At 48.3% G+C, this 26,882-nt stretch overlaps 1 protein-coding gene across 6 annotated transcripts in view; it reads right to left on the bottom strand.

Annotated features, from left to right (window-relative positions):
- The window catches only part of CCDC180 (coiled-coil domain containing 180), a 59,013-nt gene that overhangs the window by 9,622 nt on the left and 22,509 nt on the right, over positions 1 to 26,882 (bottom strand). For 3 of the 6 annotated variants that reach the window (XM_074361860.1, XM_074361861.1, XM_074361864.1), the window contains 21 exons: positions 25,822 to 25,901; positions 23,393 to 23,481; positions 21,258 to 21,380; positions 19,961 to 20,134; positions 19,005 to 19,120; positions 17,780 to 17,906; positions 17,143 to 17,182; positions 16,524 to 17,014; positions 15,091 to 15,302; positions 11,550 to 11,725; positions 10,657 to 10,722; positions 9,929 to 10,109; positions 8,835 to 8,981; positions 7,991 to 8,135; positions 7,685 to 7,801; positions 6,433 to 6,531; positions 4,362 to 4,481; positions 2,559 to 2,728; positions 2,255 to 2,310; positions 2,074 to 2,152; positions 365 to 442 (listed from right to left, as the gene is read on the bottom strand). In XM_074361860.1, coding sequence (XP_074217961.1) covers positions 365 to 442; positions 2,074 to 2,152; positions 2,255 to 2,310; positions 2,559 to 2,728; positions 4,362 to 4,481; positions 6,433 to 6,531; positions 7,685 to 7,801; positions 7,991 to 8,135; positions 8,835 to 8,981; positions 9,929 to 10,109; positions 10,657 to 10,722; positions 11,550 to 11,725; positions 15,091 to 15,302; positions 16,524 to 17,014; positions 17,143 to 17,182; positions 17,780 to 17,906; positions 19,005 to 19,120; positions 19,961 to 20,134; positions 21,258 to 21,380; positions 23,393 to 23,481; positions 25,822 to 25,901 — 2,886 coding nt within the window. Of the gene's footprint in view, positions 1 to 364; positions 443 to 2,073; positions 2,153 to 2,254; positions 2,311 to 2,558; positions 2,729 to 4,361; positions 4,482 to 6,432; positions 6,532 to 7,684; positions 7,802 to 7,990; positions 8,136 to 8,834; positions 8,982 to 9,874; positions 10,110 to 10,656; positions 10,793 to 11,549; positions 11,726 to 15,090; positions 15,303 to 16,523; positions 17,015 to 17,142; positions 17,183 to 17,779; positions 17,907 to 19,004; positions 19,121 to 19,960; positions 20,135 to 21,257; positions 21,381 to 23,392; positions 23,482 to 25,821; positions 25,902 to 26,882 lie in introns of those variants that run through there. The other 3 variants (XR_012506434.1, XM_074361862.1, XM_074361863.1) reach the window with 3 other exon arrangements.

Here is a 26,882-nt window from a genome sequence, read left to right as displayed (position 1 = left end):
GCAACAGATTTTGTTTTAATCAATGAAATTCAAATAAAGGAAGAGAGAAATGGGGAAGGGGGAAGCATTAAAAAAACTGCAAAAACCACAAAAAACCCAGCTCCCACCCAAGGTATGCTGCCCTGTGACCACAAAATACTTGGCTTAGAAAATGTGAATTTGGGGTAAAAATATCAATCAAAACATGTATGTGAAATAGGCTCAAACTGACCTTGACCCTTATCCGTCCCCTCGCCAGCCTCTCCTGCTCTGCCCCCCACTTCTTATTTTGCCCTCAGGTGAGTTAGGAGAACCCTGCCAAAGCTGCCCCCTGACAAAGATGACAGGTTAAAGTGGAGTTAAAGGAAATGGCATTGTCACTTACTCAGCCGGAGGAGGTGGCTTGTCCCCGAGCACCTGGTACTTTCTGTCCAGTCGGTTGGGCTTGGAGTACCGTGAGACGCTGTGGGACAAAGGTGGGTCAGTGCTCTGGAGGCTACGAACAAACACAGGCAGACCTGAGCCTGCGGGAGCCCCGTCCAACTCAACAGCTCTTGAGACAACCTTGTCGTGGGGATGAAGCCCTAACCACTAAAATCTACACAAGGCCATCAGAGGGGCCAAGGGACAGAGGTGCTCGGGCCCAGAAATGTATATCCTTGCTTCCCTCTGGTGAGGACTCAAAGAAAAACAGGTTGAGCCACATGGAGGGCTGTCAACTTTTCAAATAAAAATACAAGTTAAACTTAAATTTCATGTAAGCAATGGGTAATTTTTAGCATTATGGCCCATGCAGTATTTGGGACATACTTATGTTTAAAAATATGTGTTGTTCATCTGAAATTCAAATCTAACTAGGCATCCTGAATTCTTTATCTGGCAGCCCTAGCAACGTGGACTTCATAGATAACCACTGAGAGACTGAATATACAAACGGGCAATGGCTGGGCCGTATATGAATAGAGAACTCAGGCCCATAACCTGCAACAACCTGCCCAGGAAACCAACTACTTAGCTACAATGAACAACTCAGGAAACCAACCCACTGGAAGTCAGACTTGCAGGAGGACAGACTGTCATCTCTAGTGACCATCAGGAAGATAAACAAAACCTCCTGTAACAATCAACCCCAAATGGCTAGGACTTAATTAGTAACTGACCACTGCCCTAAATTTTGTCCCTGTTTCCAACAGAGAAAGCCAAATTGCACCCCTAACCAATCACATAGGACGCCGGCTGCTGGCTGGCCTGACTCAGCTTCCTCAGGCCAGCAGCCTCCAATCAGGCACATCTGAAGCCTTCTCTTTGCTCCACTATATACCGCTCCCATTCCTTGCCTGCCTTTGAGTCTCTGTTAAAATGCAAGTGGGAGTGAGTGGTGGATTCCCTGGCGGAAGCAAGTTCTAAATAAATAGCCTTTGCTTCTCTCACTTGGTTGGTCTTTGTTTATTTCCACATTGCAGATGGCATGCCTGTTCAAAAAGGCTTTCTGGATGTATGCAAAGAAGGAATTTCTTCACTGCCACTTCCTCAAAACCAAGAATTCAACCAGGTTAACGAGGGCTCACAGCAGATCCAAAAAGTCAGCTCAGCTACGTGGCTTCTGTTATCCACCTTCTATAAAATTGGTGCCAGGGGCCAGCCAGGGCTCATACTCACTGAGGCATGAGTCTAATGACTCCCATGGGGCATAATAGGTGGAGCATATGACCAGGATGCAGAGGCCCAGGACTCCTGATGCTCCATCATCCAAGGGAAGCCATCTCCAACGTCACTCTCTCTGACCAGGACAATGTGTGGGGAGCGAGGTAGCAGGGCTCGGACCCACCAGCTGGCACCATGGAAAACCACTGAGCTCCCAGAAAGGTTCTCAGGGTGGAACACACTTATGTCCATGTGAGCCGAGTCACTCAGCAAGAATGAGCACAGGCCTGTCTAAAGCTGGTGTCAGAGCCGGCCCCTCACGGGGTCCCCTGGAGTCTCAGAGCTGTGAGCACAGGAGGTGTGCTCTGAGGACCCAGTCTGGTAAAGGGTGGCCTCTGGCCTCTGTTAGGGGAACAGGTCTGGCCTGTGCATGCAGCCCAGCATCTCTACCTCGCTGCTGACACAGCACTGGCGATGGACACGTCCTTCTTCACGGAGCATTCTCCCCAGTTCCGGTGTCTCCTCAAGGCTTTGGTGATGAGCACCCAGAACAAGAACAGAGGATCCAAGGTAAGGACAGGCCCAGTGGCACCACCAGCTTCCCCACCGCCACTGCCCTGCCTGCCCCTACCTGTCTGGGACCGATCTTTGTCACAATGCTGGGTTAAACATCTTGAGTCAGGAAATCTGAAACCAAAGGAAAGGATGTAAGCTTTTCCCCAGTGACCATGAGGACAGCTCAGGCCAGGCACTGGGCACCATCCCTGTTGGCCCAGAATGCCACGTGCCTCTGCCCTTCAGGAGCCCAGTTTCAGAGAAGGAAGCTGAGGCTCTGGAGGAAAAGCCTCTGCATGAGGTCACAGCTGTCAGGGTGGCCCACGTGGGAGCTGGCCCCAAAGGCCCAGGGCCCCCCTGTGCACCCCAGGGCCACTCACTGTAGGAGCCTCTTGACCACCTCCACAGCTGGGTCCTCAATCATGGACTTCCCCATGCGGCTTGGCTGGGTGAAGGACTCAGGGTTGACCGCATCAACCTTGGCCTCTTCTTCATGGGCTTCTGAAGACACCAGGATGTCACTCTCTACCTCTAGGTTGGTCAAGATGTCCTGTAGGCCAACGAGAAAGGCCCAATTGCATGGACCCAGTCTAGGTGCCAAGGAGGCAGGCGGGCTGGGTTCACGTTCCAGCTCCACCTTGCCCAGGGGCTGGGGCTGGAGGACAGCTGCCTGGCCTCTCTGAGCCTCTCCTTCCTCTTCAGTGAAGCAGCAGTGATCATATCTGCCTTAGAGGGCTTCCTTTCTTTCATGCATGCATGCATTCATTCATTCATTTATGCATGTGCCAGCCTTCAGAAATGTTTCCTGAGTGACTGCTTTCTGCAAGGCTCTGCCTGGATCTGGGACACAGGGTGAAGAGGCCACCTGTGACCCTTACCTGCATGGAGCTTACAGTCTAGTAAGAGAGACAGACATTTAATATGGACTTCTGCAAATAGTCAACACTGGGACCAGTGCTGTGAAGGAGAAGTTCCAGTGTCTTCTATGAGGCTGAGGGACATGGACCTGTAAGGCTGCCTGCAGATGTGCACAGGCAAGGTTTCTGACAGGTGGACAGGGGAACGAGTGAGTGTATGGACAAGTGCATGGCCACCTCCACCTCGAGCTGGACCTTAGAGAAAGGGTCTGAGGGGTGGCCCACAGCTCAGTTGAACTGTTCCCTATTTTATTCTGAGTCTTGGCTTAGTGGGGGACTGTAAGCCCCACAGGGGAAGGACTCCAGCTGGACTCCTGAGTTCCGTCCTGTCAGGTGCAGCACTGAAGGCGTGAATGAAAGCTTCGAGTCAGTGGCATGGCGGGAAGCGCCTCCCGATAGAAGGAAGGGCTGGTTCAAACCGTGGAAGTAAGAGGCAGGGCCTGAGGGCGGCCAAAGCAGAACTCGAGGGGTGCACACTTCTGCTGCCATTGGCTCAATGACACGTCCTCCTGGAAGTGGGCTGAGCACCTCTGATAGTGAGAGAGGCTGGGTGTGTGGTGACAGGCTCTGCCCTCTGGGGCACACAGTCTAGGGAGGCAGCTCTCAAAATGGAAACCTTACAGCACAGCCTGTGGGCTCATGGGGAAGTGGGATGTGCTACGGGGTCCCAGAGACCCTGGCCCAGACCAGGAGTTGAGAGAAGATCTGGGGGAAGTGACCTCTTAGGGGGGCCAGAGAAATGAAGAGGCTACAGAGGGCAGACCAAGGAGGAGGCTGTGTAGGTCCAGTTAAAGGGGCTGGATTTATCCTGAGGGCAGCCGAGTGATATGGGCAGACTGGCTGCAGCTCAGGGATGGGGTCATGGGGAGAAGTGAGAGGATGAGCACAGCCACATGGGCAAGAGACAGGGGACTTGGACAAGGCCAGGGGCAGGGTAGGGGGAAGCAGTGGCTGCTCACAGATGTGGGTGGGAAGGAAGAGGCTGAGAAGTGAGGCCACTCTGAGAGCTGCTGGACAAGGTGAGCCGAGGGTCCTAATGGGATGAGGAGGCGCTGCCGGGAGATGAGGGGTCTTCCCGTGCAGGGAAGTGGTCCATCTGGGATGCGAACCCAGATCTGACTTCACAGGCATCCCAGTGGGCCTGATGTCCAGCAGGGGCCTGGGAGGCCTTTCCTTAGGCTCTGCTGGTCTTTCCTGTGGGTCTCTGGGAGCCTGGACCTAACAGCCCACCCACCCTCCCCCTCATAGCCCCACCCCATTCCTTACAGTAAAGACCATCTGAGTCACGGACACCAGGTCCAGCTTGCAGTTGAGGTACTGAATCCGCTGGCTCAATTTTTCCTTCCAAGTTCCAACAAGGCCAAGGAGGTCTTCTGTGGTTACCATCTAGTGAGAACACAGAGGGGAAAAGCCAAAGGAAGCAGGCTGCGGGATGGCAGGCTGACTCCGTCTGAACCGCAGGAACAGGCTGGCTGGTGAGGACACCTCTTGGTTCCATGGTGGCCCTTCACTTGGAGGGAGGGCCCTGGGGGAGTAGGGAGCCCTGGGCCAGCTCTCTTGGGCAGCTGCACTGGGGCAGCGGCTCCTGCACTGATGGGACAACGGGAGTTCTATTCCTCGTCCTATGGGTTAGTTCTGGGAAAATGATTTAAATTTGCTTAACTTAGTCTGCACATCTGTGTGACAGGGCACAGAATGTTCTTGGGGATCTCTTCCAGCTCTAATACTCTGCCATCTCCATAACAACAACATGTATCAAATACATGACCCCTCAGAGCAGCGATCCCCCAGACCATACCCCACGGGGGTCAGGGAAGCTCCATGAGGGCATTCACCTTCACCACACAGCTTGCATATCACTCAGCGGTCCTCGCACATTGTTCCCTGAATGGCTCGCTGACCTAGTGGGTGACCTAGGCCACGTGGCGCCTTGGCCTCTTCCCATTTCCTTCATTTCCAATGCACTCTGAGTCCCACCCAGCCCTGGGATTGGAACATGTCCCTGCTGGCACCTTGAATAGTGTCACTATTCAGTCTTGGCACCCTGCCTCATTCCTACCCGTCTCCCTGCTTTTTTGCACCCAGGAGCCAGAAAGATCTTCCTTAACGTGGCACTGAGCACACGGCCCTGGTTGTACCTTTCCCTGGTCCCTACCACCTTCACTGTGCATCTGAGGCATCGCTTCCGTCTCCTGGTCACCACTCTGCAGAAGTGCCCAACCAGCGTCCTCCATCAACACAGGATGGCCCAGCTGTTCAAGTTCATGCTCCCCACCTTGTGCCTGGAATCTGTGCAAGCCCCTAGGACCATGCCTAACACCCTGACACATCAGGAGGGGGAGGGGGTGGGGGCAGGTAGGAAGCAAGGAAATGTCGGAGAGCAAATGCTTCTGCTCTGAACAGACAGAGCTGTCCCTAAAGGGCCTGCTAAAGGGGTCACAACAGGTCAAGCCGGTTTCCCCCTGCTCCCCAGGGGATGTGTAGAAACATCTGCATGAAAACACAGAGGTCACACGGGCTCTGCCCCATGTGGGGAAGAGTATTCTCTACTCTGTGCTTTGTGGATGTTTGAACCTTTTTCAACAAGTACATGTAACTATGCAAGAAAAAGCAATAAAGATAGAAAAAGAAATGTTAGCTCTCAGTGCTAACAACACAACCTCAACTTAGTCACTGAAGTAGAAAAGACAGAAACTCTGGCTGGAACGTGCGGTTCTCGAGTGCCTGGCTGAGCTGTGGAGAAAAGATTACTGGGGTGACCAGCAGGCAAGTGGCACAGGGGACAGAGACGCGCACCAGAGGCAGAAAGATAAGCAAGTCAACAACGTGAACACCCACAGACCTGCTATGCCGATCAGGGCCTGGCAGGCACTTAGAACTTTGCTTCTCCCAGACTTTCCACCAATTTGGACATTTCATAGTTTATACATAGAAAACAGAAGTAACCAATTTATGTGCAAAGGTCAAAACAGAGGAAAAAATCAAACAAAATGTAGTTGTTCAGAGGGTAGAGTCCTACTACTGTTATTCAAACAGGGCTGTGTTCCAATAACACAGAGGGATGCCTGGTGACATCAGTGTGGAATGAGGGCAGACTCAAGCCTCTCACTCACTGGCCTCCACACATCTGCCTGGGAGGCCCTGGGGATTGGGGGCAATGGCTGGTTTCCCTTCTCTTCCTGAATTTCATTGAATAAAACAGGCGTTAAGTAGGAAGGCTCAGAGGACCCTCTGGTGCTGGAGAAATCTTGATCACTGATATAAGTTTATTTCCAGTTTATGATTCTAGCATGATGTATCTTTACTGTTAATCACTTGGTATCTACTGAGTACTCACTGTTTTATCTCCCTTTGAGATTCGGCACATTTGAATCTTGCTTTGAAGCTGTTCCAGAGAAGAATTTAATCCATCTGTTTGCAAGTTAGATTTTGCCACCTAGGAAAACCAGAGGTTCCGAGATTAGTTTCTAGAAAACTTACTTTGATCAAGAAAATGTTCAGCAAAACATTATCCGGGAGACGGATTAAGCACTGAAAAAAATGAAATCAGGGGGAAAACGTATAACCTTATTAGAAACCAGATCAACGCAAATTTAAAGGACTTCTGTATAAGTCACCAGGAAAGCACAAAAAGCCTTAAAACGTTCATGCTCTAACCCAATAATTTTAGCTTTGGGAGATGCCCCATGGATATAACCAGAGATTCCACTGCAAGCATCTCTATCACACCATTGTGTGAAACCCACCAAATGTTCCTCCAAAATGGAATGGTTAAGTAAAAAAGGTAACACACCGAGGAGAGGGAAGCCATCAAAATGATGTTTTTGAAGAAACTTTTAATGATTATACAGTTTAAATAAAAACTGTAATAAATAGCACCCTTCCCCAATCCCCACTGCTCAGGCCCTCCCTTCAGCACCGGGAGCCCAGCTCACTTGGCTCTGCTGACCCAGTCACCTCTCCAGCCTCCCTGCTCCCCACTTTTTCTTGCTCAAGCTCTCTCTCCTTTGGGCTGCAGCCCCCGGGATTTTTTTCGTGATCTCTCTAGGACACTGCTCCCCACTTCCCTGCCTGGCTGGCTCCTACTCCTCCCTCAAGCCTTGGGAAGCACCCTTTTCCCAGCCCAGGTGAAATCCTCCCCTCTCCATCCCCACGCCCCTCACAGGGCCCTCTTCCCTTCTGGAGCCCTGATGGCCTGGCAAGGTTAAGGCCCTCATTCTGGTGTCAGGCAGACCTGGTTCACATTTTGGCTCCATCATTTAGGAACTCTGTGTTCTTGCCTCAGTCACTGAATGACTCTCTGCCTCAGTTTTTTCTGAGTCTCTAAAACGGGGATAAGAACAGTACTTGCCTCACACAGCTCTTGTGAGGACTCGTACAGCTAATCAAAATAATTCAGTTAGCAGGATGCACGGTGCATAATAACTCAGTGGATGTTAGAAGTTACTACGATCAGTCTCTGACTGCCCGGCTGGAGTGCAAGTCCCACAGGGCAGAGACCACACCAGTATTGCCAGCATCTGGGACAGTGCCTGGCATGCAAGTGTGTGTGGTAAACATTCACCAGATGAAGGATAAAGCTGTCCTACCTCACACTTGATGTTCACTTGCAGATTGGTCAGCAACCGCTGGATTTTCTCTATGAAAATAAGGTCCACAGTCAGGTTGTGGAATTTACTTTCAAACTTGTTGATGACCTCATTAGCCTGTAAAGAAAGAGAAAAAATTAAAAAGGGGGGCCATAATTTGGAACTTTTGGACTTTAGAAGCAGATGGGACAGGCTCAATTAATGTTGGAAAGGGTATGACCGGCCCATCAGGCAGTGAGCAAGGTGACCACCTTGTAACCAGGCGTCCTGGGAGCCCGGCTGGAGGTCGGGGCAGGGTCCACACACCTGGTCCAGGTATTCGCTCTCCATCTTCTCCATGTTGATCATGATTAAACTTTCAACAAACTCTATCCGGGCAGCTTCCTTCTCCAGTCGATGACACAGTGACTTGATTTCCTCAGAAGAAAAGTTGCCTCCCTCTGAAAACAACCTGAAAATAATTTGGGAGAAACAAAAGCCACTGATCAGACCTGAAACTTTCGACCCAGTCCAAACACTGTGATTGACAAGGCTTTAGATTAGAAGTACAAGATCGTGGAAAAATAAATGCAGGGAGTCGAAGGAAAGCAGCAGGGAAACCACCCAAATGTCCTTCAAGGGATGAATGGATAAATAAAATGTGCTATATCTACATAATGGAATATAATTCAGCTCTAAGAAGAAAGGAAATTCTGACACATGCTACGAGACAAATGAGAATCGAAGACATTATGCTAAGTGAAAAGGCCAGACAGTCAAAAAAACGAATATTGTGTGATTTCACCTATAGGCGGTCCCTAGAGGAGTCAGATTCGTAGAGACCAAAAACAGAATGGTGGTTCCCAGGGGCTGGAGGAGGGCGAAAGGGGCTGGAGGAGGGCGAAACGGGCAGTTAGTGTTTAAGTTAATGTTCATATAATTTCAGTTTGTGAAGATGAAAAAGTTTTGGAGATGGATGGCAGTGATGGTAGCACAATAATGTGAATGGACTTAATGCCACTGAACTTAACCCCTAAAATGGTTAAAATGAACCATTTTATGTTATGAATATTTTATCACAATTAAAGAATGAAGGGGCAAACAGGACCATGGCCACCTCTCAACAGAGGAAGCCCAGTGGCCCACAGAGGCTCCAGATGCTGACTCCCACCTGCAGTGCTTGATAAACTCAATGTTGCTGTAGCGAAGCTTGCCCAGGCTCTCCTCCAGATACTGGCGGAAGCTGCGCAGGGACAACTGGATGACGTCAACGTAGCTGAGCAGCTCCTGGTGCAGGGTGCTGCTGAGTGCGACGAGCCTGTGGGACATGGGAGCGCAGGGGGGTGACCTGGGTGCGGACAGCAGGCAACCTGGGAGGCCCGGCTGTGGGGCCACCAGAGCCACTGCCTGTCTCCTCCGGGTAGAAAAAGAGGCATCAGGAGGAAGCTTCCAATGCCAGCATGTGCAGGACACCGTGTGGAACTCTCAGGGTGCTGATCAGGGGGTACCCCTCTCCTCTGGCTGGCCCCTCACACCAAATTGGTAAAAGAACCCCCAGGTCCCACTGGATCTGCGTCCTCCTTCCAGCACACTCTCTCTTTCTAACTCCTGGCAACGTGACTCCTGTGCCCCATTCCTGGAAGAGCGCCTGCAAGTTTCCTTACACCCAAGTCCCTCCTAACGGGCTGCTTCTTGTATACCTGAGCACTGTACAGACACCCAGAAAGCTCCTCACATGAAAGGAGGCCTCCCTGGGCACACGAGAGCCTCCACCTCAAATCCCTGAAAGGCTTCCCTGGAACCCCTTGCTCTGCCCTGAGCACATCCCCACCTAAGGCTGGGCCAGTGCTTCTCCTCTGATGGGAGAATTCTGCCCCCTCCCCATCTCCCCTCATCCCTTGTCCCAGGGCCTCTTTCTGGAAGCTCTTGCTGATTTCCCCTGATAGAAGTGATCTCTCCCACCATGAACACTTCAGGGCACATCGTTTGCACCCCTGCATTCTGATCGCATGCACCCTTTTCTCTCTCTGGCTGCTCCCCCGTCCCCAGCACCCAGGCCCTGGCCAGATGCTTTGTACAGTTGGACCTTTACTCTTGTGAAGGGGTGAAATGAAAGGAGAACGTTGCTGGGGGCCTGGAAAACCTGACTCTCCTTTTATCCCCAGGAGTGGGTGGGGATGGGTAGGGGGTCACTCCTTTGAGAACGGCTACCTGGCTGGGATTCTAGGGCCACGAGGCTAGGGTGGAGACTCCCAGGGCCCTTACTTCTGGCTCTTTGTGGCGTTCAAGAAGATGTGCTCCATGTCACAAATCTTGTGGCGGAAGTTTTTCCTCCTCGTGTTCTGCTCTTCTTGGAACTGGCAGAACATCACCCTCTCCTTCCTCAGCATCTCCATCACCCCCGCACAGTGGGTGTCCAGTCGCTCTTTATGAAGCAAGAGCTCAGCTGAAAAAGGATGAGGGGAGCTAAGGCCCTCCGGGACAGAGCTTTCCCGGACAGTGATGTGCCTCTCCCGGGACAGCTGCAGAGCAGGGATCATTTGGGCCAAGGTCTCTTATCCTGTCCCCGCTGCCCTCACCAGGGCTTGGCCTGGGAATGCACGCAGATCTCAGGGAGGCCATTCTGAGATGGCCCAGAGGTCTTTAACTGGAGAGGAGGCTCTGGCCAGCTGTGAACAGGGAGGTCCCTGCTGGTGGAGATGCCCTGCCTGCAGCAGAAGGGAACAAAGCCTAGGAGACAGAGAGCATCTCTCATCCCCAGAGCAGGTGGGATGGGTGGAGGGTGTTGGCAGGGCAGGGATCCAGTGAGAGGGTCTGGGAGGAAACAATCAGCACAAAGCTGGGCAGTCAGGGTTTATCCCTTTAAATCTGTGGCTACTCATTTCCAACGAACCTGAATTAAAATGGACTTTGAAGGTGGAGTAAAAAGGATTTGGCTTCAAGAGGTCCATCATAGGCCTTTAGAGCTAGCAGAGAGCCCCAGATCATCTTACCTGACTCCCCTGCTGCCTGGGTCTCAGTTCTGCCAAAAATAAATTCTGAGGTTTTGCTTCTCTGGCCTCGGTTTTCACATCAGGAGCAAGGAAAGGGGAAGAAAACCGGCCTTCAGGAACATCTTTGTTTGTATTTCTATTTAATGCACACATTTTTCAGATGAGGACAATGAGGTTCTAAAAGTCAAGCAGGTCTCCCAAAGCCACAAGCATTAGGCCTCTGGACCGGTTATCTGAGTCCACCCTCTCTCACTGCTCCAGGCAATAGGAGGTTGGCCGGCATCATGTAGGGGCTGTGAACTCTCAGGGTCTATAATGAAGCTTGAAGTGTGACTTGAGCCAAAACCTGACAAAGGGTCATTGAAGGCACCAACTAAAAGTGTGTTCTCCCAAACTGTTGGAGGCTACTGCCTTAAAGAGAAATGGCAGAAATGTCTTTCAGTGTTAAAAATTATAAGCTGAAAATAATGGCTACCACTTTTGGAGACTCTGGTTTGTACCAGAGGCGTGTGATTCCTCACTGTACAACATGCCCTACAGGTTAAGAAGGGATCAGAGAGGTCAGGTAACCTGCCCAGAGTCACACAGCTAGAGAGGTTGAATCTGCTAGCTCTAATTCCTGAACTACAGGCTTGCCGCTAGAGTATAAGCCATGCAGGTGTATGTCTGACAAATATGTGAGCAGATCTGGGATCCACAAAGTTAAAACAGGACAATTTCTCCTCATTTCCTCATCTAACACATTCTTTAATAAAAAAAGAAATCATAAGTGAGGATTCTGAATACCATCTTCCAACGTGTGATGACAACATGCTAAGTGTCATGCGGGTGCAAACCGGGACAGCTAATGAACACAGAGCCGCAGTGGCACAGACACCAGGGGCCTGGGGTACCTGCTCTGACGTTGTGGATGTCCTTTTCAATCTGCTGGGCTCTTGGCTGGTGCAGGTGCAAACGCAGCTCCAGTTCTGAATCCAGCTCATCAATCTTGGTGGCCACGATGACCCGGGTGTTGACAGCACATTGGTCAAACCACTTTTCTAAGTGTTCAAAGAAGCCAGTTCGAAGCCTGAGGAAGAGAAGTGTGAGGGTCAGCAACGGCGATCATGGAGAGACCTTTCCATACTGATACATAAAATGCTTCCCTTTTCCACTCCTTCTTTCTTATTTTATTCCCCACTACATTGGACTATCATTCATTTAACCAGACACCCTGCTGGGGGATACTGGGTGGTTTCCAATGGTTTATTCTTACAAAAAAGGCTGCAGTGAATAACCCTGTACATACGTCAAGTGTAGCATAATTTCTATGGATAAATTCCCTAAGAGGGAATTGTTGAATCAAAGCCTAAAATACATTTGTGGATCTGGTAGATACGGCCAAACTGCTTCTGTCACAAGGCAACTTGAACTCCCATCAACGATAAATAACAGTTCCTTTTTCTCTGTAGCATCAGAATGTACTGTCAAACTCTTGAATTTCATAATTTTGTCATATTATGACTGAGACTTAGCATATTTTCATGTGCTTAAGGCAATTAAATTTCTTTTTCTGTGTACTACCCATTAATATCTTTTGCCCATTAATCTAGTGTGTAGCTCTTTCTTTCCTTATTACTTTCTAGGCGCTCCTTATACATATTTACATATTGAGAACATGAAGTCCTTTGACTGAGATGTGAGTTGCAAATATTCTTCCCAGTTTATTATTTTGTCCTGTTAAAAATGTACAGTGATTTTCCTGGCTATGTATTGTTAAGACGTCAGTTCTCCCCAAATGTGTCTATAGATTCAATACAATAACCATTAAAAGTTCAGCAGATGTTTATCTTCTTATGGGAACTGATGAGCTGATTTCAAACTTATATAGAAATACAAAGGGCCAAGGATAGTCAGGACAATCTTGGAGAACATCAAGGTTGGAGGGCTTTACACAACTAGACAATAAGACTTAGTGTAAAGCTATGGTAATCAATCAGGGGACATGGTGACACAAGGATAGCCACTTACAGAAATAGAAGAGGCTCAGCAAAGCCGTGGAGAGAGGAGAGTCTTCCCAAATGGCCTGGAGTTAACTGGTTATCCATACGGGAAAGAAATGAATCTGACTCCTACCTCACACATAAACAAAACCAATTCCACTTGAATTATACACCCAACTATGAAAGTTTATAACATTTGTAGTAGATAACACAGAATATTTTCATGACCTTGGGGCAAGCAAAGATTTCTTAGATAAGACAGAAAGTACACTAAACCTAATGAAAAAATTGACAACTAGGACCTTATTAAAACTAAGGATTTCTGTTCATCAAAAGTTAACTTTAAGAAAGTAAAAAAGGCAAGCACAAAGAGAGGATGAACAGTTGCCATGTATTTAACTGACAAAAAAATCATATCTAAGATAGATAACTAACTTGCATAAACTAAAAGAAAAAAGATAGGTAATCCACCAGAAAAAAATGCGCAAAAGATTGACTAGGCATTTCCTTAAAAAAATTCCTAAATGGTTAACAAATATATGACAAGATGCCCAACATCATTACTCATCAGGAAAATGCAAATTAAAACCACAATGAAACACCACTATACACATACCAGAATGGCTAAAATCAAAACCAAAAACCACTGACAATACCAAGTGTTGGTGAGGATGTGGAGCAACTGGAACTCTCATACGCTGCTGTAAATTGTTAAAAACAAAACCACTTAAAAAAGCTCTTTGGTAGTATCTCTTAGTTGTATCTCCTCAAGATGGATGCACATATAAGTCAATGTCTCAACAATTCCACTCTTAGTTATATATCTAACATATATGCACATGTTCACCAAAAGACTTGTACAAGAATGTTCAGAGCGGCATTACTGGTATGGCCCCAAATGGGAAACAACCCAAATGTGTATCAGTTGTAAAATGGATATGTAAAATGGGTCATCTTTTTTTACAATAGAATATTATACAGAAATAAAAATGAGCTATAGGCACACTCAAAAATATATATGAATCTTACAAACACAATGAAAGAAGCCTGACATAAAATAATATATCCAATATGATTCCATTTAAATAAAGTTCAAAAACAAGCATGATTATAAATCAATAAAAAATGTTAAAAAAAAAAACCCAAAACAAATAAAACAAGCAAAACTAATTCAGAAGTTAGAATATTTGTCACCCTTGGGGAAGAGAGGGCAGTGACTTGTGACAGGTATGTTACGAGGGTTCCTGGAGGGTTGGTCGTGCTCTCTTTCTTGTGGGTACTGATTACTGCGTGTGTTTCCTTTGGACAATTCTTTGAGCTATATGTACTCATGATTTCCATACCTTTTTGGTATGTATGCTATTCCTCAATATGCAAATGCAACTGGCTGAACATAGAACCATTTTTGGGGGTTAGTCCCAAGGCTAGATGGCTTTTGGTTCAAGACTCTGACATTACAGGCTCTAAATTCATATCCTGAATTTAATCACTTCCTATCTCAGAGATCTTGTCCAACTTATTAACTCTGAGCTTCAGTTTCTTCATCTGTAAAATGGGCTAATTATAGCACCCCTCTCATAGTTATTGAGAGTATTAAACCCTTTCAACAAATATTAGCTCTGGTGTTGGTCCTTGCTTTTCTTCATCCCATGGTCAATGGTGAGGGCCGGTGATAGAGGAAGGAGAAGGATGAGGTTCAAAGCAGGAGACATTTCCAAGGTGAGATGACACTGAACTGAAGGAGAACAGAGTCCCAAGGCCTGACCTTACTGATTCTGCTCCCTGACTCTGGTTACCTGTCCATGTGTAAACATGGGAGGTAGACTAACCAGGTGATCTCTAGCTAGTCAATCCTAGCTATGATACTGTAGTGTCAGGTTGGCAATGCAAATGCTATCATCCGAAAGCCAAATGCAGATTTCCACATTTGTTCCAAATTCAAACATGAAGGCCCAGAAACTTGCGCGTTAGGGTAGCGTAGCTAAATGCTCAGTGGTAAAATTATTCTATATTCTTCACTGCCCTTTTTTTAAATTTTCTAATTTTCTGCACTAAATGTGTTACATAATCAGAGCAAAATACCATACTGATATATTCATATCTATGGTCTATATCTATATACTTAAAAAAAAAAAAAGAAAAAGAACTCTAATACTATAGACATGCCAGAAGGGAGAACCCAGAAACACCTTGTAGGGAAAACATTATTTCTTATGTAAAAGGCCCAGGCCTGCAAAGCGCCCTGGGACAGGCAGAAGGCTCGCTCTCACAGAGGATGTCTGTGACTGCAAAAAATTCCTGGGCATTTGCTACTTTTTATTGTGTGTCTCATCTCTAGCCTCAGTTACCTACGTTTCCTTTTCCAGCTGAAACCAGTCCAATCTTTTGTTATAGTATTTCACCTTGTTAATAAAACCCAAAGAGAATGAGAATAAAAGGGGTTTTTACTTACTGTTTCTTAATTTCTAAAACTAGTCTGGACGGAATGACCACTTGTTCTAGGGCTTCGGCACTGGAAGCGTCACTGAAGAGAATGGCAGAAAGGCTGGAATGGGGTCTCTTGCTACTGTCTTCTTGTTCCAGGGGTAGGAAGACAAAGTAAGTATTCCCACTGGAGGTTGTGAAGGACTCCATGTCCTGTAGACTCTCTTCCTGGGCTTTGACCTAGGCAAAAAATAGGACTTTACACTTGACATGATCAAACAGGCTTGGTGATCCCCATCACAGGTTTCTTGACATCAGAGGTTGTAAAACTGTGGGCCAAATCTTGCCTATATTTTTTTTTCCCCAGACAGTGCTTTTAAAATTGGGAAATTCTACCTAGTGATCTGGGTTTCTGATTTCTCTTAAAAATCAGAAAATCTGACAATTCTGAGCCTACATTCCCACATGGCATCATTAGCTGGAACTGAACAATGGCTACAACGTTGTCATAGACTGAATATTGGTGTCCCTCCAAAATTCATATCCCCAATGTGTTGGTATTTGGAGGTGGGCTCTGGAAGGTCATTAGATCATGTGGGCAGAGCCCTTCCTCATAAATGGGGTTAGTGCCCTTAAAAAAAAGACTGCAAAGAGCTCTTGCCCCTTCCACCATGTAAAGGACACAGCAAAAAGGCAGTTGTTTATGGACCAAGAAGCACACTGAAGCTGCCAGTGCCTGGATCTTGAGTTCCCAGCCTCCAGAACTGTGATAAAGAATGTTGTTTATAAGCCACCTGGTCTATGGCATTCTGTTACAGCAGCCTGACCGGACTAAGACAATAATCTCCACCACTTGTCACTATTTTATACTTGGTGTCCAGCCCTCTTTTCTATTACATGCCTGTGGGCGTTTGAGTTTGGGGTCCCTGTTCAAAAAGAGGTCTATATGCCAATTCTTTCACAGAAATAAAGAGAAAGTCTTTTGCAATGCCATAATTACTGTACTGTGAGTTTGAATGTGTTCTGAGGACAAGATTTACAAATTTACAAATTTACAAGATTTCCCTGCACTCTAAGGAGAGCTGCCTGCTACCCTGGATACGGATCTTTTTTGTTACACAACCAGAGAACAGGAAGAGAGAGAGAACGGAGAGGCTAAGTTGATCTACACAATAAAGAGGAGCTGGGAAACAGAGAGGACCAGGGAAGGATGAGGAAAGTTGAGGGGTGGCTTCAGAGTAGGCTGCAAGACGGGTTGTGAGGAGGGTGAGTTTTAAAAGCAATACTGTAAGATCAGAATTGGATCCCTGTGGACAAAAATAACAGGTGTGCATACATTTGGAATTCCTCATATGAACCTCAAGGGAGCCTGGGCCACTGGGGACCCAGCTTGTATTAGGGATGCACAGAGTGAGCAGAGCACAATTTCCATACCCGAGAGTGAATCCATGGCTGGCCTACCTCATCCACAGGTGAACTCTCGTAGTCTTCCTTTTCCTCCTCTTCTTCCTCCTCCTCCTCCTCCTTCTCTTGCTCCTCTTCCTGTTCATTCACCTCCTCCTCCTCTCTCTCCTCCACCTTTTCCTTCTTCTTCTCTTGCTCCTCTTGCTCCTCTTGCTCCTCTTTCTCTTCTTCTTGAACCATCACATTTTCCTGGCTCAGGGCTGGTTTTAAGGAGCTGTCTTTTTCAACCTGCATTTCTTCTAATCCTGGAATAGAGTCCTCCCTGGATTCCTCCAACTCTTCACTCAGGACAGACTTTTCCTGTGGGCTCACTACCACATCTTGAGTTGTGGAGGACTCAGTTTCTTGATCTTCTTCTGTCTCTTCTGCTGGCCTCAGGGAACTCGTCCCCCTACTTACGCTTTCCTCACCTTTGCTCCCGTCTGCTTTAGCTCTCTGTTTCCCCCTCAGTTTTCTCATTCTCTCCTGGAAGTCCTTTGCATGTGGTTCTGTTGATGACCAACCCCAAAGCACAAGAAAAGACAGGTTATCAGTGCAGGCTGATTGGGTCTCCCCAGGCCCCAGATAAACAAGAACGAAGTCAGGGAGACTCAGACTTGACTTGTAAAAATGTTACCTGGTTCCCTCAATTGGAAAAAGACTTCCCCATCCAAGTTCTACAAGGAAAAAACACAGGACACTGAATGAGCAGTGTTGCCTTCCTCCAGGGTGCCACTTCTGAAGGCCTCTCTTTCCTTTTAAGGAAAAGGACCGGCCCCTTCCTCTTGACATCTGTTGCAGGCCTTGACCTCTTATTTCATGGGGGTAATCAGGGTGTTCCCAATCAGTTTTCCTTAACCCCAAGCAGGCTAGCAAAACTTTCATCACACAGAATAAAATCTTGTTCTGACACATTTTGATAGTGATCTGGGGCAAAGAATAACAAAGTATAAACTGAAGGATGCAAACAGAAGAGCGAGAATCTGCTGCACCCAGTGCTGGATGCGCACACACAGAATGAACAGGATTTACATGACCTGGGAGCTCCCTGAGAGCCCTGAGGCCTGGATTCTGAGCCCTGCAACCTCTTTAAATCTGAGAAAGAGATGATCTCTATAGGACACACTTTCAGCACTCCTTGATATCCTGACAAAGATTCTAATTCCCCACGGGTTAGAGATGCTTTCAAAATTGAGTCAAATAAGAACTAGAAGTCATCTTCCCCCCTTTGCTTCTTGGTGAGTGGCTGGGTTTTTCTGTATCCCTTTCCATACCTGTTCAAAGATCTCACGGACGCAGAAGTGTTGGCTGAGGGCGGAGCTGTAGGAGTTGAGTTCCTTCAGTATGACCGCTGGGTACTCCATCACTTCCTTCATCAGGAGGCCATGGAAACTCTCATACCTGGGAGGTTGGCAGGTGAGACCACCGTCTAAGTGGGGCTGGCTGGGCATGAGAGACCTCAGCTAAGAGCCATGCCCTGGACCACATGGAGTGGGCTAGTACCTGGCGTTTAGTTCTACACAGAGCTGCCACCTCACTTCAATAATAGTCTTTGGTTTGTTTTGCTATTTTTCTGATCTCACAAAGAACATATATTCTTTGTAGAACGTTTAGAAAACACACATGAGTTCTCTGCGTGTTGTAACATGGATTCCTGTTTCCTATCCACTGTCCTAACCCAGTCCTTGAACTTTACCTACATTATTCCATCAAACCCTCCAAAACCCCAAGGCCCAGACTTTTACCTGTTTCCTAGGTAAGAAGACCAAGGTTCAGGGGGTTACTTATTTGCCTTAAAATATTCTTCTGAATCTAAGTACTGAAATCAATTTGCAGTGCAGTTTCATCTCTGTGAACTGTCCTTACGGAATTAGTTGTACAAAAGCACAAGGTTCAAGGTAGATCACAGGGACTTGTTTTTAATATTGAGAAGCTGGAACCAATCTTAAAAAGTCCATCAATGTGAGCATGGTTAAATCAGTATGAAGCATCATATCAATGAATGCTACACGTTCATTTAAAGTGAAATGTATCTGCAGTTATAGAACAATTAGCAACCTTTATTTTAAAAAGCATTATATATACATATATATGTATGTATCTCCACATACACAATATATACAAATGTCTATGTCCATTAAAAAGGAAGAGTTGGGTAGGAATGAGGGGAATTATCTATATGTTTATATAGGTTAACTTTTTTTCTTTAACAAAAAGCATGTATGCTTTGAAATTTAAGAAGGTGGGGGAGGACCCATGCTCTTGACCTTTAAACTACATGGCCTTGTAACCTCCCTCCATAGACTTTTCCAATCAAATTCCCCCTGAAAGCTTTTGGGTTGGCTGAGAGCAGAGCTGCAAATGTTCTCCAAAGTTGGAGGCAACATTTTAATCTTGAGCTTGCTAGGCACACCCCTGGGCTCCTAAGCAGGCAGCCTCTGACTTTGAATATGAATTCCAAGCCATCCCCTTCTGCGTTTTAGGGTCCGGTCTGCCCACCTGTATTTCATATTCTTCAGAAGATCTTTGGCCTTTTCCAGGTGAAACTTCAGGGTATCCTCATTGCTTTGCTGCCTCAGTTGGTCCAAGAGCTTGTCGAGGTGAGCCTCCTGGGCCTGGCAGCCGCACCCCAAACAGGAGGAAGCAGATGTGAGTTACCAGAGCTCAAAGACTGTACGCGACCTGCAGAGACTCTGTCCCTGGAGCTGTGGTCCAGGTGCCCCGGGCAGGCTCAGGACTCTCTTTTCTATAAAACGGGCACCAAATGTGCCAACACCCTTACTGTCACTGCTCTGAGCGTTTGAGTTCTTCTCTCTGCCTAGAATATTCTTCTCTGTCTACTTCACATCCCTGGAGACCTCGCTTAGATGGGACTCCTCAAGGACAGGTTCCTCCACCCACCCCGCCAGGGCAGGCCCCCGCTCCACCTTCCGGAGGCTCCTAGTCCTCACTCTCCTCATCTGTTGTACTTGATGTCAGATGCTGAGTACCCCTCCACCCCAGACGGTGTGAAGGCAGGTAGGTGGGGACCAGCTCATGTCCCGTGGGGACAGGAGGACTGCCAGAGGTAGATGCTCCATGCCCCCAAGTCTGTCTGTCTCACAGACACATCTGGATCTGGGACCCATTGCACGGCCTGGACCTGACTCAGGCAGAATTCCCCTCCTCCCATCCGGTCCCATGACCAAGGTGAGCCTCAGTCTCCCATCTGCTCAAGTTTTATAGCTTGAGGTTTTACACTTGAGTCAAAGATATGCTTGGGGTTAATTTTTATATAAAAGTTAAAATATAGTATGTATAATATGGTGGGAAGTATGGATCGAAGTCCTTTTGCTCTTATATCTGAGTGCTGGCTGAGTTCACAGGCCACTGAGCAGCGCCACTGGGCACTGACAAGCTGAGTGTGGCCCTTCACTCGTCCCCTGTGGGGGCTGCCCTGGATGCTGGGGCCCCACCTGGTTCTCCTGGCTGTGCTTCTGCCTCTGCTGCTCCATCTTCTTCTCGAGCTCCAGCTCCTGCATCAACAGCATGCCCTGATGTGTCTCCCACAGCTGCACAGCCTCCTGGAAGTAGCTGAAGAGGTTTGAGCTCTGCCACTCTGCCTGCTTTGCCACGGCCTCAAAGGATTTCTGCAGTGGCAGAACGCAGAGAAGGGGCTGTAAGTGCCCACCTGCCCGGGGTGAGCAGGAGGGGCCCGCTGGTGGGGCTCCCTCGCTGGCCTGTGGAGGCCCTGAGTCTCATGGGACTGGCCATCACTGCGTGGGCACTACCCACAAGGTTGTCTTCCAGGCCCCATCTTGGCTCATGCCCCACCCCACCCCAGGACAGCATTTCTGTTTTGTCCAAGGCCATGCGCTTGTCTTGACTGACCTGAAGACCCATTTCTACACCTGTTCCATGTCCACTGAAGTCGCTGACAGGAAGAAGAGTTTGGGGCCAAGAAGGAAGAAGGAGCCACCCCAGACGTGAGCCTGGTCCCTCAGGTGGGCCACACCCACCATGGCCTGGGGTACGTTTCCTTCTCTGGAATTCCCTGACTCAGCATCTGAGCCAAACGCCACACCCTGCTGTTAAATCCTCACCTCTCCCCCTTTCATATGGGTTTTACACTCTCATGGGGTCTGGGGTTGGCAAACTATGGCTTTTGGGCTAATTGTAGCCTTGTGCCTTTTTTATTCAACCTTGGGAGCTAAGCACAGATTTTACATTTTTTTTAATGGCTGAAAAAAATCAAAATAAAATATGTAATGATGTAAAAATTATATGAAATTCAAATTTCAGTGTCAACAAAGTTTTCTTGAAATGCAGCCATCCCCATTCATTTCTGCATTGCCTAGGACCGCTTTTCTGTGACAACAGCAGAGCAAGAATTTGTGCCAGAAACCTGACAATACGCAGAGCCTAAAATATTGACTATCTGGCCCTTGACAGAAAATGTCTGCTGACCCTCTGCTCAAGACTCTGAGTATCTTGGGATGGGGGCTTATTGTTCCTCATGACCTTCGGCACCCAAACTCAGCAAGGGCTTGGGAAGCCCTCACTGCCTGGGACTGTTCGCTTGGAGTCCTGGTGGCAACAGCGGGGTGGCTGGGGAGCCAGGCTGAGCCTGAGTGCTGCTCCAGAGGGGCCGGCCGTGACCGGCGGTGGACTCACGAATGACAGGGAAGTTGTAAGCCTGAGGACTCCCACTCCTCCCACAGCCCAGCACCCCGGGCGACCCTCCCACCCCAATCCTGCTCTCCAGCTACGCACGTCCAAGACCTCCAGCTCCTCCTCCACCTTGCTCTGGAGACTTCCCACCATCTGGAAGAAGGACGGGCTCACCAGGCCCTCGGCCTCCTCCTCGGTGAAGGCTTTCCAGTCCAGCAGCTGCTGCTAGAGAGGGACAAGGCAGAGCCTGGCTCAGGGCTGGTCCTGTCCCCTGAGACTGCCTCCCACCCATCCCTGAGAACCCCGGAGGAAACCCCCACAGCAGTGAAGATGGTCCAGCTTTCCATCCACTATGTGCAGGTGCTGGGTGCTGCCCCTGTTCACTGACTCCCCCAGAGGTGTTCTCAGTAGCCCTGTTTGGCAGGCAAGGAAACTAAGGCTCAGAGAAGTGAAGGAACTTGTTGGAGCCCACACATCTGACAAGTGGTGAGCCCAGATCTGAACTCAGAATAGTCCTACTGCAGACCCTACAAGCATAAACCACCACCCTAGACAGCCTCAGCGTTGCTCCAAACCAGACAGGGCTTCCATCTCCTGTTGGAAACTATGCCAAATGAAAAGTGAGCTCTCTATATTAATAAAGCCTTGGCTTTTGCACAGAATCTAATATAAATCAACCTCCCCCAAATTAAGAATTTCTCTCCAGTTGTATACTTCCAATGCTGCTGAACAGGAAACCAGGTGCCATCTGTCAAGCTCAAAGTGCTCTTGGGGTACATGATGACTTCAGCACTCATCCCTTGCTTGCACCCAAAAAGTGCAGTGAGCATGGGCACAGGTGTCAGCACTCAGGGCCAAAGGGGAGGGGTGAATGAGGAGGGGGTGAGTGCCAGGGGTGTGGTCTTGGGAAGGCTCTCCAGGGCACAAGGCTCCCCTCCCAGCTCACCCTCCAGGCTTCACTCCCAAGATCTGACACCCTCTAAAGAGCTAACTGAGAGGCCTGTGACTGGCCCTAAGGCCATAGAGCAAATGGGCAGAGCCCTGTGGGCTCCGGCGGCCCCCAGAGTTCTGCAAACTTGGTCTTCTCATCTCCAGATGGGGCCAGCGACACTCGCTCTGCAGGACCTTGTAGGATTCAATGAAAGTGGGTGGAGCGCAGCACCTGCACCATGCATTGTACCGGAAAGTGCTCTGTTCCCCATGAACGCTCATCTCAGAGTCCTGGAGGCAGAGCAAAAGCTCAACAGACTGAAATGTGAGGGGTGGAGCAGCAGGAGCTTCTTGGCGGCAGCAGGTGGACCCTCATGGCTTGGGGACTCCTACTGCCACAGCTGGCAGGTTAGACCATCTTCAAAATGATTAGCCTCTTCTGGGTTTTTCATCTAAACAGTTTCACCAAGGAGGCAGGGAGGGGGCATTTTGACAAAGTATGTTCTTGTGCCTCAGAAAACCAGGCACTGTAATTGAAGGGGTTTGTGAGTGAACTTACTGTCTCACCCTCTAACAGGCAGGCAGGTGGAGGGTAAAGTTGGGGCTGATGGCAGTGGCAACACTATTTATAAAAGGCAAGCATGGAGATAACTCCCATGATATGACCTCCACCGAATAAATAATGTCAACTGCCACAAATGAACTCATTTACCAAACAGAAACAGACTCACAGATATAGAAAACAAACTTATGGTTACCAGTGGGGAAGTGAGAGGGGAGGGATAAATTAGGAGTTTGGGATTAACAGATACTAAATACTATATATAAAATAGACAAACAACAAGGTCCCACTGTATAGCACAGGGAACTAGATTCAATATCTTGTAATGGCCTACAATGAAAAAGAATATATATATATATAAAACCAAATCACTAGGCTATACACCAGAAACTACCATAACACTGTAAATCAACTATATGTCACTTTAAAAAACAATAATAATAATGTCAAGTGCCAAAAGTGATAGAGGGTCAAGAGTGAAGGCTGGGGTGATCTGACAGTGTAAACTTTATCTGTGGAGTCAGGGAAGGCTTCCTGGAGGAGGTCATGTTGGGGCTACTGAGGGGTGGGTGGGAAGAGCTGGGGAGGAGGGGGTCCAGGCTGCAGGAGCAGCTTCAGAATGCCCAGAGGCCAGTGAGGAAGGAAAGCAGGAGATGCAGGCTGGAGAGGGGCAGGGGTGTGCGGGGGGACACCAGGCCCCGTGTCCTTTGCTCCTCTCCTCAGACGGGCTGGGAAGGGCACCCACCTTACACTTCTGCACTTGGGCCAGGCACTCCTGCCAGGTCTTCTCGTACTGCAAGCGGATCTGCATCATGCAGTCCACATGGTAGGCATCTCCACGGGTGGAAAAAAACACGTCAGCAGCTTTTCCAGCAGGAAGTGGGGGGGAGGTTAGGAGAGGAGTTTCCCATCGTTAAGGGACGTGACTTCTCCCCAGCCAAGTGCCTCGATAGTGGAGATAATTTAGACCAGGGGCTAAGGTATCTTCCTCCTCACAAAGTTCTCAATACCTACCCAAGATACGGACCTCAAATAAGGAGCCACCTTCTTCCGCTCTTGACTCAGTTTCAATGCTGGTGAAACTCTTTTTGGGGAGTTGTACCAAGTCATAAAACAGTAACCGGGTTGCAAATTAATGAGAGTTTACAGATCATGTCTGTGGTGAATTCCTTAAGAAGGGAATGGACTAGCAGAATGGTCAGAAGCTGACTGATTGATTGACTGACTGACTGACTGACTGATTTTCTCCTCCTCCTCCTCCTCCCCACTGTTTCTCGTTTTTAGTCACCTCAGTGTGACTCTTTGTGTCTAAATAAGCAAATGAAGTTTAATGTTCCCAGCAGGTAACATAAAGACTGTGTGGTGATTGTTCCTCGACAAGGGCTGGGGAGGGCAGACTGGGTGGCAGTCAGAATACTGGGGAGGGCAGATGTGCAGGGGAGCTGGGGAGCAGAAGCTCTAAAGCTGGTTTCTCCCATCCCCAGGACCACTTCCTAGGCCAGCATATCCTACTCTTCCTGTGAAGCCACTGTGATGAAGCCCCCAGGGGTCTCTGTGCTTCTGCTCCTGAACCCCTGTGACCTGCTCCCCACTCTAACCTTATCACTCCCACCTCAGAACCTTCCACTGGGTTCCCACTGCCTTCAGGATAAAGTTCAGCCTCTTACACACGGCCACGTGGCCAACATAGCCTGGCCCTTTGGCATCCTCCAGCCTCCCCTGCCACCTTCCTTCCCAAAGGCCCCAGCTCTGTCTGGTCTTTCAGCCTCCCCACATACTGGTCTTCCTGCTTGGAGTGCTCCCTTGAGCCCTGGGCTTGGCTCACTCAGACTTGCCTTACAGGTCCCAACTGGGTAATCACTTCCCTGGCAAGGTCTTTAACCAGGCTGAGTTCCCAAATACATATTCACTTGTCCACTCTGCTGTGACATCCTGCATGGTCTGACTTCAGCTCTGGGCTGGAAGCACCCAAGGGGAGACCTGCCCTGCTGGTTACCAGGGCCCAGCACCATGCTTGTTCCTAGGAGGTTCCCAGTGAACAGTAACCATTGCTATTATTTGGAGTCTCAGGGTTCTTACCCTTGGTATTATAATATAATACCTTTGGAATTATAAACCTGAGAGCCCTGGGAGCAATGATGAGTACTACTAACCAAAGTACCCACGTCAAATCCAGCTGTGACACTTCATTAGCTGTGTGACCTTGGGCAGGATACTTCACCTCTCTGTGCCTCTGAGACCTCCTCTATCATAGGGCAACAATGACACCACTGACCTCACTGGGTTGCTGTGACCCTTAAAGGAGATGGAAATATTATATATCTTCCAGAGCAAGACTTGGCGAACTTTTTCTATAACAGGCTAGACAGTAAATATTTCCATCTTTGAGGGCTCTGTGGTCTCTGTTGCAACCACTCATTTCCACTATTGTAAAGCAGAAGCAGCCAGAGACAGTATGAAAACAAATGAGCAGAGCTGTGTTCCAATGAAATTTATTTACTGTCAGTGGCCCATGGGCTGGAGTTTGAAGATCCTGGTTATAGAGAATTTCTAAACATACCATTTATTCTTGAGCACTGAGTAAGCCAGACACTAAACTATGACTGGACGGCAGGATAGCACGTGATTCTTACATCAGCCCCACAAAGTAGGCACCTTTATTTTTGCTCTTGAGATCCCTATTTTATGGAGGAGGAATTTGAGTTCAAGAGAAGACATGAATCCCCCAAAGTCACAGAGAGGGGACAGTGCAAAGCTGGGCACCAAACCCACATCTCTCTGCCTGCAAGACCAAGTGCTTAACCTCACACGCCCAGGATCTGGCCCTCCCGCTGCCCTCGCAGGTGTCCTTGGAGCCATCCCTCTGGCTCTATGCTGTGGTCAGGGGTCAGAGTGCAGGGCTGGCATTGCTGCAGGCTGGGCAGTGACTCAGGAGGTGGTGGGAGGGAGGAGGGGGCTCTGCCAGGCAAGGTCTTAGGGCCCAATATGAACCCTCAGAGTTTACTCTTCCCTCCACACCCCAACCCTCCTTCCGCAGGAGGGATGTGCCACTCCCTCCTGAATTTGCAACAGACTCTCATATAAATGACTGGCCGACAGACTGAAGCTGCTATGAAGCTACTACCTGAACAGAGTTTCGGAGAGAACTGAGTGGGATCCCACAACCTCACTTACCGAGGTGCTTATTCAGGGAGTTGAGAGAAGAACGCCATTCCATTAGCTGAGCTTTGCTGTAATTGGGGGGCAGGAGGTCACTGGGGAAGGAAGATAGGACAAGTGAGCCATGCTTGAGTAAAACAGTCACTTGCCAAAATTGGTAGCATCTTCAAGGAACATAGGTCCAGGGTAGCATCTATGTAAATAGTGAAGAAACAAGTGACTTGTGGGGATCTCTGGGTGCCAGAAACATACATCATGAAAAGGTCTATTAATATTAATGTGCCTGTTACTTAGGAAACAAAACCAAATATTCCTACTGCAAAAAAAATCCAAATGGTTCATATCACTTGACCAAGGAAGCCACTTCAAGGAACCTAATCAGAACTAAGAACATAAGATGCATACAAAGTTTATGCATTAAGGCAGTTGCTTAACAGTCCTGTTAATAAACACCCCCAAAATCATAAGCAACCTTCAAAAATTGGGAATTGTCTAAATAAAGTACATGAATTCTCTTCTGTAGTCATTAAAAAGAGTATGACAGATTGAAAAATGATCAGTATTGTTAGCCCCTCCCACCAGGAGGTAGAGTCTACTTCTCCATCCCTGGATCTGGACTTGGCCATGTGATTTGCTTTGGCCAGTGGGATACCAGCAAACGTGACAGAAGAGGCTGGAAAGGGCTTGTGCATTCTGCTTGCCCTCTCTTGTCGTAAGGAGTTCTTCTGCTACCACCACCACCACCCCTACGCCTGGATTAACCTGGAGTAGGCTGGAGAGCAACTGGAGAGAGGCCTTAGCTATCCCAGCCTGGGCTCCAGACACAGGAGTGAAGCCATCCAAGACCATCCAGCCCCAGCTGCTGGCCCACAGAATCATGAGAAGCAAAAAATGATTGTCGCTTTAAGCCACTAAGTAAGTTTTAGGTGGTGTTTAATGGCATGGAGAGATGCATATGGCATATTATTTATTGTCCAAACCAGGATATTTCTGACAGTGAAAGGGGGATGCTATTCACGATTATGCCAGGACAAGATGTGTAACCCAGGATGGTCTTGGGCACCCCACTTACAGTG

The sequence above is a fragment of the Camelus bactrianus genome, chromosome 4 (assembly GCF_048773025.1).
Source record: "Camelus bactrianus isolate YW-2024 breed Bactrian camel chromosome 4, ASM4877302v1, whole genome shotgun sequence".
NCBI lineage: Eukaryota > Metazoa > Chordata > Mammalia > Artiodactyla > Camelidae > Camelus > Camelus bactrianus.
This window is presented reverse-complemented; position numbering and strand designations above follow the sequence as displayed.